This window comes from Balaenoptera ricei, chromosome 5 (genome assembly GCF_028023285.1).
Source record: "Balaenoptera ricei isolate mBalRic1 chromosome 5, mBalRic1.hap2, whole genome shotgun sequence".
In the NCBI taxonomy this organism is placed as follows: Eukaryota; Metazoa; Chordata; class Mammalia; order Artiodactyla; family Balaenopteridae; genus Balaenoptera; species Balaenoptera ricei.
Window position 1 is genome coordinate 4,199,672 of NC_082643.1, and position 14,367 is coordinate 4,214,038.

The 14,367-nt window shown below is 37.5% G+C and overlaps 1 protein-coding gene across 1 annotated transcript; it reads right to left on the reverse strand.

Moving 5' to 3' along the window:
• Window positions 1-1,537: 1,537 nt before the first annotated feature.
• LOC132366318 (T-complex protein 1 subunit zeta-like) lies at window positions 1,538-3,438 on the reverse strand. The gene is given in 2 exon segments (XM_059923873.1): window positions 1,538-2,643; window positions 2,645-3,438. Coding segments are annotated over 2 exon segments (1,596 nt in total). The 5' UTR covers window positions 3,386-3,438; the 3' UTR covers window positions 1,538-1,788.
• Window positions 3,439-14,367: the final 10,929 nt, after the last annotated feature.

The following is a 14,367-nucleotide window of genomic DNA, read 5'->3' on the forward strand; positions in this document are numbered from 1 at the left end:
GAGGATCGTTTTATTCTTTTTTTATGCTCAAAAGATTCCAGAATAATAAGTTAAAAGTAAAAAAGAAGTGAGATACACCTCGCCAAATTGGCCGCCTCTGGGAGGCACCTCCGGCGGCTGCAAGATCGCGCAGGAGGCGGGCAGACCGGCCATCGACTCTTTCCCCGCCGGGGCCGAGCGCCCCACCCCTTTTCTCCTGCCTCCAGGGACGAATGGCGCCAGGGACAGTCGGGCAGGCCAGCACACTGACCTAGTTCGAGCCACGGGCCGGAGAGGAGCGACAGCAGAGTCAGCAGCGGCGACAGCAAGGTGGCCATGCCGAGAACACGACCCCGGAAGCCCCACGAGGAGACGCGCCACCGTGCGGGTCTGCTGTGCACGCGCCCCGCGCGCATCACGTCGGCGGCCGTGCCCTGCGCACGCGTGCGCACTGCTCCTCTACGCGGCCCCATCTAGAAATTAGTCCTGGGGCAGAAGCTCCGGTGTTGCCGGGCCAAGTAATTAAGAGAAGGCAATTTTCTCAGTGGGGTCGAGAGACCCTGCCATTCCAGAAGCCCCTTCTTTAGCTTGTGAACATTTGGACGGACTGATTTCCTTCCCTTTTGTGCCCTGGAGTACCATCGCAAGATCACAGAAAAGGTTTCAACTTCCAATTTATTGTACGCTCACTGTAGGCAACTGCGAAGTCCTCAAAACGCAAAGCTTAGCAACACACAACTTCCCTTTCAAGGTCTTCAAATATATTTCCACAATATATGTATCTTGTGGCAACATGTAGAAGAGAACAGTAATTTGGGTGAGAAAAATAGGACACGAGGGGGTTTGGGAGGGATATCAGCCTAAGCAAGGTTCCGAGGTGCAAAAATACCGTCTTGCCTGAAAATCTCTTACCTCCCCTGGTCCTCAATCACCACGCCTTCAGCCATGTATTTAACCTCTGCCTTTCCTATTTTGCCACTTTAGACTTGCAGCTCTAGTTCCATCTTTCTACTCACTACAACGTAACATTTCTGGGAAGCAGTGTAGCAAAGCTACTTCAAAAGCATGAAAAGTCCAATTTATCCAATAGTTTTTTTTACTCAGAAACAGCCGTCCCCAACTTTTTTGGCACCAGGACCGGTTTCGAGGAAGACAGTTTTTCGAGGGGGGCGGGGGATGGTTCAGGCAGTCATGCAAGCAATGGGGAGCAGCAAATGAAGCTTTGCTTGCTTGCTCCCTGCTCACCTGTCGTGCGGCCTGGTTCCTAACAGGCCGCTGAACAGTACTGGTCCTCCGCCCAGGGGTTGTGGGGGACCCCTGCTTAAAAGGATTTATACTAAGGAAGCAGGAATGCTTTCAAAACGTTAAGTTACTTACGTCTTATTTATAACTAGCATAAAAATTGAAAACTTAAATGCTTAATGACAGGGAACTATTGGAGATAAATTAAAATACATTCATTAGAAGAATTATTAAACCATTAAAATGTTTTTCAAGGAATATTTAATACGATAGATAATATATGCTTACCTAACATGTATTTTTATATCACTGAAGCTAAAGCAAAACATCCTGTTTATTGGTAAGTATGGCCTGTATGTGTACACTACAGTGCAATTTAAAAAATACTGTAATTATAATTTCAGAACTTCAGAATCTGAACAGATGCCAGTGTTCTCTCCTTTTTTCATATGGGAAAAGAAAATCCTTTGAAAATCATTTGAAGCTTGGACAAAAATTCCATAGCTATATTCTTAGGATCACTCTGTAGAATCTTCATGATTCAGATGATACAAGGGAAGCTTCAATTCAACCTTTTGGAGAAGACATTCCAGCTCTCATGATCTCATCAACCAGGAGAATGTTGGTGGCAATCACAGTGCAGGAATGAAGAAGCTGTTTCTTTACACAGTAGTTATCCCATACGCCTACTTCTGCTGCTACCATTGGCTCACCTGTGTTCAAGTCTACACCCACAAGTTGACCTGATTCTGAATGTTCTGCTTTAACTTTAACTAGTGTTTCCTGAAGGTCAAAACCAGAGTTCTGAGCAAGAACCTTGGGAATAATGAGCAATGCATCAGCAAATGCTTGAACTCCAAGTTGGGCCCTGCCCTTTACACTGGGCTTGTATTTAATCAGGGCTTCTGCCATTGCCACTTCCACTGCACCAGCACCGGGAACTACACAGCCATCATCAATAGCATTTTTAACAGCCCTCAAGCCATCTCTTATTGCATCTTTGATCTGAGTAAGTGTGTGCTTATTTGGTCCTTTGATCAATAATGTGACCGAGCGAGGATTGTTACAGTTCTCAATGAAGGTGAACTTCTCTTCTCCCAATGTATATTCATAGACAAGTCCTGCATGTCCCAAACAATCAGGATTTAGGTCATCAAGAGAATTTAGGGCTACCCCACCACAAGCAAGAGTCAGCCTTTCCATATTTCTCCTTTTAGCTCTGCGCAGAGCTACTATGCCTTCTTTTGCAAGAGCATCTAAGGAAAAGGGGTCAATTCCCTTTTGATTAATAACAAAAAAACCTTTATCTGAATCACCACAGACTTTCTTTTTCAGGTCTATTATTTTTTTAACTCTGTCTTCAATGAATTTTCTTTCAGCTTTCACTAGTTTCTCTCTCTCCTCTGCACTCTTGTAAAAAAAAGCCAGAATTCACTTCTGTTTTTTCATATTCTAATGACACGTTGCATGTGAGGATGTACGCATCTTCTACTCTCTTTTTCATATCAGGATGCCGTGCCCCATGGTCCAAAACAAGACCTCTGATCAAGCTTGTATCGGTTTCAGATTTATGTTTCATCTTCATGATCTCAACCATGAAGAGGTCAATAGGTTCATCTTGTTTTTTAATGGCTAAAATGGAGTCCACTACAGCCTCTGTTAAGACATCAGCAAGTTCAGCATGAACTTTAGTACGTAGAGATGTTCTGGCCACATCTATAAGTGTTTCCCTGTCCATCTCTTTGCTTACTTTGACTTGTTCCAAAAACTGAAGTGCCTTTTCCTTTGCAGCTTCAAACCCTTCTGTAATTATTCTGGGATGAAGACCTTCAGAAATGTAGAGATCCGCCTGCTTCAGGAGCTCTCCAATAATTAGGACATTGGAAGTGGTACCATCACCAGTTATGTCATCCTGGGCTGTTGCTACTTTGGCTATTAAGGAGGCTGTTGGGTGTTGAATTTGCATTTCATGAAGCAGCACATTTCCATCTTTAGTGAGCTTGATGTCTCCAGCACCAGAAACAAGCATCTTCATGGTGCCCTTAGGCCCCAAGTTGGTCCTCAGCACGTCCTGCAGCCCCCGGGCCGTGCTGATGTTGACCGCCAACGCCGCCTGGGCTCGGGCCACCTCAGCCTTGGGATTCAGGGTCTTCACGGCCGCCATTGCTGACCCAGCAGAAGAAAATGGGGGAACCCGGCGTCCGGAAGGCCCAGAGCCGGTTCCCTGATCCCTTCTTGATAATATTAAAATCAATGCATAGCTCACAAATTATTCTTTCAACAAATGTTTATTAAGACCCTACAATGTGTCAAGCCCTATTCTGGGAACTGGGATTGTAACACTGAAAAGAGAAGTTACATGCCATCGAGGGAGACAGCTTATAATTCAATAACTACATAAATGCCTACACAAGAAATTAGACCAGATGTTCAAGTGCTATATAGAAAGAAAATCAGGGTGATACGGTACAATGGCAATGTGGACCCATTAGGCTGAACGGTTAAAAAATGTCCACCCGAAAGGGTGACACACATACTCCAAATTAGAACTATTCATGGGAAGATCGAATAGAACAATATTCTATTAGAACAATATTAAGCAAAGACTCTAAAATAAGAATGTGCCCCATACATTCAAGGAACCAAAAGAATGGTGGTGTAACTAAACCACAGAAGCAAGAGAAAGAGAATTATAGGGTGATATCATCTTTCAGGCCTTGTGAAGGCAGATAATGTAGAGCTGCTTTAGCTAGAAAAAAGTTTAGAGCTTATGTCAAGTGCCAGTGGAAGACACTGAAGAATTTTATGCAACTGTACACAGAATAGTACTTAAGGGCAAAATGTGAGTCTGTAGAGACACATCAGAGGCTAATTAATTAGTCCAAGAAGGAATTATGGTGATTAGCACAATGATAGTAGAGCCAGTGCAAAGTGGAGACACTGGGCATTAAGACAGATTTCGAAGACAGAGAAGACTAAGAGTTACCGAGTTACTTGGGTGAGGGGAAAGTGGTAGTCAAAGACAGTGCTTCAACTTTTGACTTGAGCAACTGATGGGAAGTTATGATCTGTATTTAGCTGTGGAAGTTTAGAAGAGAATGAGATGGGAGTGTCAAGATCAGGAATGAAGACATTTTTGACATGTTAAATTTGAGACCACTGTAAGGAAGTCTACACAGCCATGTTGAGTAAGAAGTTGGAGGTTCAGAGAATTCAGACATAAATTAGGGATCAACAACCATCTTGATGAGCCAGCTGAAATAGAGAAACTGATAGTGTAAGAGAGAGTAGGAAGAACTTTTTGAAAAACAAGAAGGGAAAGATTTCTAGCAAGGATATTTCAACCATGATAGCAAGATGGCAGGCAGAGAATCGTATTTGCTCTTGAAAAGAGGAAATTAGTCCATTCAGATTCTTTCTGTGTTCTCAATGAAGCTGTGTCAAGATAATTAGCTGAGAATGAAGAAAGAATAGGGAAAATGAAAAGTAAAAAGGATATAGAAAATGAGCAACAGAGATTTGAGATAGGAGGAAATGAAAGAAAATGTAAAAATATAGTCAGATTTTTGAGTAGTATAAAGTGTTTATTTGAAATTTGAAGCCTTGAATTTTAGGTGAGATAAATCAGTTCTGATGTGTGCAGTCATGGAGAAGACAGAAAATTGAGTTTAATTAGGTATCAGGTAAAACAGATGGAGAAGGGGAAAGGGAGTTAAAAGTCTCGCAAGGGTGTTGTTATAATTATGGAGCACTGAATCTAAGTTGAGTAGGAAATGAAGTGAAGACATGGGCTGGAGAAAGAGCAGTTCACAGAAAAAAAATGAATTGGAGTTTTCAATAAGGTCAAAATATTGGTAGAAAAGAAACTGAACTAGAATGATAGGGGACATGTTGAGAGAGTAGTGTTTTGTTTTGTTTCATTTTGTTTTGTTTTCACCTATCTCTGAGTCCTAAACTAAGTGGTAATTAAACAAAAATATGCTCATTTGAGAGGGCTTTAGAGATAGCAGTGTTGTCAGGATATCACTGAGTTTCTGTTATAAAGAGGTAGATGACATGCAGAAATAGTTTGAAAATTTGAGAGAATTTACTGATTATAGACGTTGTCAGTAAAATATATCATATGATGGTTTTTGAGGTTGTGCAAGTATAGGGAATTATGGCAGATTAATGGATGTGTATGATGTGAAGTGGACCTGGAGGCTTGGGTTTCTAATTGTGTGCAAGGTGAGTGATGAGGCATCTATGGTGTGTGGTTTTCTAATTGTGTAAGGGGTGTAAGAGGCTCTTGAAGTCCATCATGGTGGTCTCTTGAGGAAAGGCAGGAAACCAGTGCAATATGGATGGTGTGGGGTCTCTGAGCAGTTTTCATTCTAGTCCTAGGAGAGTGGTAGCCAATGAGTGTTCCTGAGGACTTACTTAAGGGATGACTTCTTTAGGTGACAGGCTCTCTGAGGACCCTTTTTCTTTTCTTTTTAATTTTTATTGGAGTATAGTTGCTTTACGATGTTGTGTTAGTTTCTGCTGTACAGCAAAGTGAATCGGCTATATGTATACATATATCCCCTCTTCTTTGGATTTCCTTCCCATTTAGGTCACCACAGAGAATTGAGTAGAGTTCCCTGTGCTATACAATAGGTTCTAATTAGTTGCCTATTTTATACATAGTATCAATACTGTAAAACGTCAATCCCAATCTCCCAATTCATCCCACCACCCCCTTTCCCCTTTGGTATCCATATGTTTTTTCTCTATGTCTGTGTCTCTATTTCTGCTTTGTAAATAAGATCATCTATATCACTTTTTTCAGACTCCACATATATGCATTAATATACAATATTTGTTTTCCTTTTTCTGACTTACTTCACTCTGTATGACAGTCTCTAGGACCTTTTAATCCAACAACCTTGGTCTGTGCACACATATTCTCCTTCAGTAGGAGATAAGGAACTTCCTCTTCTTTAAAGTAGCAGAGTATTGTTGTGGCCGGACTGGGAGGGGCTTTTAGACACTGTTTCTCCTCTGTACAACAATGTCGTAAAGAGAAATGAGTATATATATATATATACATATGTATGATTTAACATAGTTTAATGTTTGTCTGTGGGTATCTTCAGGCATGGTTAGCTCATCACTTATGAACTAATGGTGGATCCCAGCTATTTTTCATTGTGCAAAAAAGAGTTAAGATGTAATGTGTATACATACTTACACAAATAAATGTATATATATTTATTATACATAAATATATTTATTTATAAATATGTGTGCTCATGGACCTATATATATATATATATATTAAATATATACAAAAATAAATATTAAAAAAAGCAAATTAAGAATATATATAGGTAGAAATTCTTATAGTTTCCTTCCCACAAATAGCGCGCCTGTCTAAGATTTTGGAGCATGGCTATTTCATTTTGGAGAGCACTCAGAATATATAGTTTACAAAACCCACTATCAAACTTAAAACTAATTCAGGATTAGAGTCATACATTCTAAATATATATAATAAAGATATATTTCATTTTCTGAAAAGTCATAGAAAAATTCCCTAATTCACAAATAGAGTGTAAGAATGAGTCTATACAATAATATATATATATATTTTCATGAGATTCAGCTTGTTTTCAGCCTTGTGAAACCTGATTTCTGAATTTACTGTTTAGTACAAGATATTTTTGTTTGTTTGCCCCTGACTGCTTTCAGAGTTAGCATGTATGCAAATTTAAATGTTTTCTAATGTTCTAATTTTTATGTGTAAACATAAATCCAACATGTGTCTTAGTATGGTACCCAATTTGATTCTCCTAAGTCTTCAAATTCACTTCCTCTTTATCCCCATTATTCCTACTTGATCTGAAATCCAATCACCTCATATTTGGTTTGCTTCAATAGTCTTCTTTTTTGTCTAATCCTACTCCCTTTCACCTTTGACACAATCTGTGACCCATCACCACATTTCTATTCTAAATTTACTTCTTGTATTTTGTAGCTGTCATGCTTGCTAAGGTGCTGTTGATGTTTATCACACTGGATTTCAATCTTTCAGCAAAATATTTATAGTACTCAAATTTTTTTTAAAAAATCACCTGTTTTCTATTATCAACTTAAATTGTTCTTCCTTTATATACCAACATAAGAACTTTATTCCAAAAGTTCAACTTCTTATTTTACCCTACATAGTTTATTTCTATTTCTTATTCTGCATTTTGTTTGATCTTGTTCGTTCAGTCATCTCCTTTTATGACTCAATCTGTATACTATGGTAAAAGTATATCGCCCCAAATTCCTCTTTGAGAGAGCAATGTAACTGTAAGAAATTAGCTTAAGTAGAACCATGAGTATTCTTAAAGACACAAAGGCAGACTTTAAAACAGCACCCATTGGAGGATGGATCCTGGAAAATGGAAGCACTTTTGTTTGAAGTGGGATAAGAACACTTAAAAGTAAGACATGGGCTCAGGCTGAGATATTCTGCATCATAAAGAGGAGAATTTGAATGTCTCTGGAAAAATCCGGGGGAGAGAAAAAAAATTTCTAGCAAGGTTGCAACTGTATAGGAAATATGTGAGAAGAAATCTGAATAGGGTTGTTGGATATTGGAAAATAAATATGTCTAAGGAGATTGTGTATTAATTTATTTTGTAGAAATATATATATTTTCCCTCTGTACACACACTAGCCACTGCCACTATTTTCTTCTTGTTTTTTAATTCACTGAACAATGATAAAGAGGATCATAGAGGTATCAGTCAGATTCTAAAAATACCACACAGAACCTAAATATTTTCTACTGAATCAATACCTATGGATTGCTACATTCCATCCCTTGGTTTTACTCTCTTCCTTTCTCACAAGTTGCTCTATAATTATAAGTCCCAGGAATGAGTTTAGAATGGATTAACATTCTTCTTAAATAATTGCTGATATGAATTGGTAGCTTTTTTTCATTTTTGCATTTAGATGACATCTTTTAAAACAAAACATCAACAATTTTGTACTAAAACTAAATTAAGCAGTAGTTATTTGAAAGTCACAATTTGGTTTAGAAGAGAAATTGATCACATTCCTAGAGACTGGTGACATATCCTGCAACTAATAATTGTCAGATAAATGAATAATGAATTGTACACAGATACAGCTACTGATGAAAACATTCACCAGTATATATTTACTAACTATAAAACTACCTATATTATTTTCAAGTCTTCTATATCTAATAAGAGAACATAATCAATATAAAGCTCTTGAATTCCTGACTGAAGACTTTTTGATGGAAATTTTATGATTTTGATTAAAAAAGTTATTTATCTCTTCTGTCAAACATTTATAAATTGCATACATATATGCGAAACACTATGTATATGTGTGTGAATGTGTGTGTTCTTGTCTATCTATCTATATCTATCCATAAAATCAGCAATGACTGATTCAGAAAGTGAGAGGTATTGAGTTGAATACAATAGTTTCATTACTGGCATAATTATTCCACCATTATAGAAAACAATCAGAGTCTTTTAGAAAGACAAACAAATATTTTGAAATGCTTACTATTTACTCACATTGAAATAAAATACATTGAAAAAATATGAAATTGCTCTATATATCAACATAAAACAAAAGTCCTCAAGGCAACTGACATAAAACACTGCTGATTTTGACTGTCCTATTTTTATAAACAATCTGAAACAACCTCTAGATACCCAAGATTGATCTGGATGGATTAACCTTGGCAGCAGTTAGCAACACTGCCCAGATCAGACACACCATCCAACGCTGTGCAGTGGAAAGTCTGCCTGAGCCACATATTTTAAAAACTGCAGCGCTACTTAATGCTTTGAAATGTTAACAGTTCTATAGGCTTTGCCACCATTGCATACTTCCTCCTAATTAATGCTTTTTAAAATTTGTTTTTATTTTTATTTTTTAATTTTTAAATTAATTTTATTGGAATATAGTTGATTTACAATGTTGTGTTAGTTTCTGCTGTACAGCAAAGTGAATCAGTTATAAATATATATACATATATCCACCCTTTTTTAGCTTCTATTCCCATATGGGTCATTACAGAGTACTGAGTAGAGTTCCCTGTGCTATACAGTAGGTCCTTATTAGTTATCTATTTTACATATAGTAGTGTGTATATGTCAATCCAAAACTCAAAATTCATCCCCCTCCTTTTCCCCCTTGGTAACCATAAGTTTGTTACAGCCACTATGGAGAACAGTATGGAGGTTCCTTAAAAAAAACTAAAAATAGAGCTACCATATGATCCAGCAATCCCACTCCTGGGCATGTAACCAGAGAAAACCATAATTCGAAAAGATACATGTACCCGAATGTTCATTGCAACACTATTTACAATAGCCAGGACATGGAAGCAACCTAAATTTCCATCTACAGAGGAATGGATAAAGAAGATATGGTACATATATACAATGGAATATTGCTCAGCCATAAAAAGGAAAGAAATTGTGCCATTTGCAGAGGTGTGGATGGACCTAGAGACTGTCATACTGAGTGAAGTAAGTCAGAGAGAGAAAGACAAATATCATATGGTATCACTTATATGTGGAATCTAAAAAAATGGTACAAATGAACTTATTAACAAAACAGAAATAGAGTCACAGATGTAATCAATGCTTTTAATATTAGATGATTACACTATTTTCAGCACTGCATGCTTTATGGTCATATACTGCTACATGATACACTAAAATCATTAACATTTGGAAATATTCATGTTGACTGTATTTTAAGTTTATGGTGAGAAATTATCTCAGGTCAGTGTATTCTTACTGCTTTGTGACCTAATTAAATAGACAGTGTCACCTTTGCCTCAATAAATAACCAGTCTGTTGTGTCTGCACATCCAATCTCCTTAACAAAGGCTGCTGCCCGTGATCATTTAATTTTTTGGTAATATGCAAAGTGTCTTCTACAAAAATTGTACCCTACAATCACTCTCTCAGGACCTTCTCATGAGTTGATGGCTTCAGTCTTCCAAGTCTATCCTGTAAGTCTTTCCAAGTATCTAGGGTTGCCTCTCCTTTTTACTCACTATGGGAAATATTAAAGTCTTCTCCAAACACTGGTGCACAAATCATATTTATTACTTAAATTAAAACTTTTTTGGCTAAAAAAAATTCTAAGTATCCAGCACAGTTTAGGCATTAAGAAAGATAATAAATACATTTTCAATCACTCCCAAATCTAAATTTACAATACTGACCTCACGAGGTTTAGCCCTACCATGTATTTTCTTGATATTTCTAACTTCTTGTCAGTGCTTTGAGTTGTTTACATATATGCATTAGCACACATCTTCTTTCTCTACAATTTTTTCTTCTTTTCTTGATATTTTAAAATTTCAAATCTAATATGAATTATTCCTCACCCTTATTCAGTAAGGGTGGGAAAATTCTATTCTACTTTAATAAAACCTTTTACTTATTTGTTTATTTTTAAATTTTTTGGCCGCAAGGCATGTGGGATCTTCGTTTCCTGACCAGGGGTGGAAACCGTGCCCCCTGCATTGGAAGCACAGAGCCTTAACCACTGGACAACCATGGAAGTCCCTAACAAAGCCTTTTAGACCCACCCTCTTGCTGACTGTGCCAGTGGACGAATTCAGGCCCTCTTCTTCTCTCACTACTGGACATAATTAGACGCCCCCTCAAGAGTTTCCTTGCCCTCATGCTTTTCTTGGTATAATCCATTCTAAAAACCCACCTAGAGTGCACTTGGAGTTCAAGTCACTACCTAGCACCTAGACAAGCTTATGGCAAAAGTAAATGTTTAATAAATATCTTTCATATGATTAAACAGACTTTAATTGTTAACTTGACCACAGGGTCAATTTGCACCAGCTTCATCACTGGCAGGCACAGTGCTATGTACATTAACACGACAGCCTGTCTACCCCCATTGCCTACACTGTCCCTAGCCTGGACTGTCTGCATTGGCTTTCATTAGCTCACTCATATTCTCCTGCCCTTTTTCTCTCTTGACTTCTGGGACTCTAAATGTACGTGCTAGACCATATCATGTTATTCCACAGGCTAATGAGGACTTGTTCATTTTTTTCACTCTCTTTTCTTTCTCAACTTCTATTTGGATAATTTCTATTGCTATGTTCTAATTTTCATTAATCTTTTTTTCTGCATTGAATCTGTTAAGTCAATTCAGTGAATACACACACACACACACACACACACACACATATATATATATACGCAATATCATTCGTATCTCTCTCTCTCTCTCTCTCTATCATCTCCAAGTTCTTAAAGCTCTATTTGTTTCTTTTTTTTTTTTTTTTTTTTTTTTTTTTTTTTTTTTTTAAATTGAGTTAGCAGTTTTTTTTTTTTTTTTTTTTTTTTTTTTTTATTTATTTATTTATTTATTTTTATTTTTGGCTGTGTTGGGTCTTCGGTTCGTGCGAGGGCTTTCTCCAGTTGCGGCAAGCGGGGGCCACTCTTCATCGCGGTGCGGGGACCGCTCTTCATCGCGGTGCGCGGGCCTTTCACTATCGCGGCCCCTCCCGTTGCGGGGCACAGGCTCCAGACGCGCAGGCTCAGCAGTTGTGGCTCACGGGCCCAGCCACTCCGTGGCATGTGGGATCTTCCCAGACCAGGGCTCGAACCCGTGTCCCCTGCATTAGCAGGCAGATTCTCAACCACTGCGCCACCAGGGAAGCCCTATTTGTTTCTTTTTAAAAATGTCTTCCATGTTATCCCTTACTTTCTTCACAGTTTACTTTAAATCTTTATGAATATTATAACAGCTGTTTTAGAATCCCCATTTACTAATTCTACCACCTCTGACTTTCTTCTCCTTTGGATGTTTACTGTACGGCTCTGACTCAAGGAATCTGGCCTGGCTCTGGAGGCTGTGGCCGGTGTGCTGGGAGATGTAGTCCCCGATTTATGTAGAAATTGAGGTTGTATGTTAACCGTGCAGCCAGAGTTCACTTTCTAGAACACAGATGTTTCTCTTTCACTTAAAATTCCTTAATGAGTCCCTATCACATTCAAGGAAATTTCCAAAATGCTCAGCACACCTCATGGTTGCCTCTCCAACCTCACCCATTTTGCAAAATCTTTGCTGTATTTTCTTACCCTCTATTTACTAAAACCCAAATCAAACAATCTGAGGCTCATAAAATGAGTTTTGGGGAAACATACAATGGGTTTAATATACATCATCAATGATCATCATCATAAATGCATATTTCTTTGGCGTTCTTAGAACTATTTTAATTACATTTGCTTCACATGAGTAGTACAGACAAGGTTGGGTTTTCAAAAGTAACTTGTTCACTTGAATCAATGAGTTTTAATAGAATTCATTAGAACCTGCCTTAGAAGTTCTGAATCTTAGTTTCCAAAAGTGGGGTTAGTTGTCTTTATTTTAATAACTCCATTAAGTAATAAAGAAACAGAGCCAGGGTGCAAATCACTGCACTGGGAGGTAGGGGGTTCTATCCCTATGTTTCTACCGTCTGGCATGATGCCTGAACTTCAGTAGGCAGTCAGGAATTCTCTGTTGAAGAAATTTACAAAAAAAAAAAAAAATACAGTCTTTTTGCATTTTACATATATACAATTTACATAGCTAACATTTGCTTAAATTATATTGCCATATAAATATATTTGTTGTGGCTCACTATCATTTTAAAAGGGGATCAAATCTAAAGTGGAACAATCAAGATGCCTATGCATTTGTGATGCCCAGTTTGGTGCCAATTAATTTATTTTTTCAGTAGTTTACTGGCACACAAGATACCCAATTGCATAATCTCTTACCTCAAATTCTTTGATTTTGTATAAGGGATGATGAAAACATGTTTATATGTCTTCTTATAAGTAATCATTTAGTCTGAAATATTTTTGCAAATATAAGACATTATAAAAAAATTGTGAGAAAAATTTGTGTTTGGCTTTGTTAAATGCACATTAGCTAAGTCAACATGACCAAGTTGTCGCTAGAGAATAAACCAAGAATTATAGAACAAAATAAATATTCTCATATTTAAAAGAATACCACCATCATTACTCAAATTAAACGGTAGATATAAACCTCACTGTACTTTTGTCATCTCTTTTTATTTTAGTCTGGTGATTTGTGATGTAGACATATTATTCTAGCTGATATTTTTTATTTTTATTTTATTTTGTCAGACTTGCAAGCCCTTCAGCCAAGGATTTAACCTCAAAGAAAACAGAGTTTAAGAACCAGTCATCCAACATCAAAGTACTAGGCAAGCTGTGCTATGTCTGCTTTGATAATAATGCATTTTCAGAAATTCAAAAGCTTCAAGAATAATATATTTTAGAGGTAACCATGTGTTATACACTGTGTTTGGGTGACCTTATTTTAGAAAACGCCCTTGCTTTACTTTCAAATGAGAAAGTCCTGCTGTATTATTTTGCATTCTTTGCCTTAGCAAAAATAAATATAATAATTTGAATGAGGGTTTTCTTGCCTTTCAATGTTGGTTATGTTAAATCATCATCTTATAGGCTGAATTATTTCCTTCTCATTCATTCATGTTTTCCATGATCACCTGTTGGGTGCCTTCAATGTGAAATATTATTAGAGGTTATTTGAAATATTCATAATGTGGACCATGATCCTTGCCCTCCAGGAGATTTAGGGTGGTGGTAGAGAGCAATGCTACAAAAATAACCTCAGAAAGCTAACAGACAATGAATTCATCATACATTTATTCTAGTCTCTTCAAAACTATTAATTAGGTATTAAGCAAAGGTGAATAATTTAATCCTTCTGCCTCTCATCTTTCCCACCTAACGTATGAAAATAAGTTAGATTTCGTTTTCAGCCACGCCACTGGCACAGCTCCAAGGCATGTTCTCAGTGGGTTCATGAATTTTGCTCCCAGGTATGGATCACTTGATCACAATTTCCTCATCTATAAAATGAGAAGGCAGGACTGACCTTTCTCACCCTAAGTAGCCACAGTCCGAACACATGCTGTGAGCACAGCAGAATAAATTGTTGTGAAAGAGAAAACACAGTGTAAGCCTTTTCTCCAAGGACAGCATTTAAGATATCTAGACATGCCTAGCCTCTATTTCAGATGTAATATGAAGAGAGACCCTGAATTTTATTGTTGCC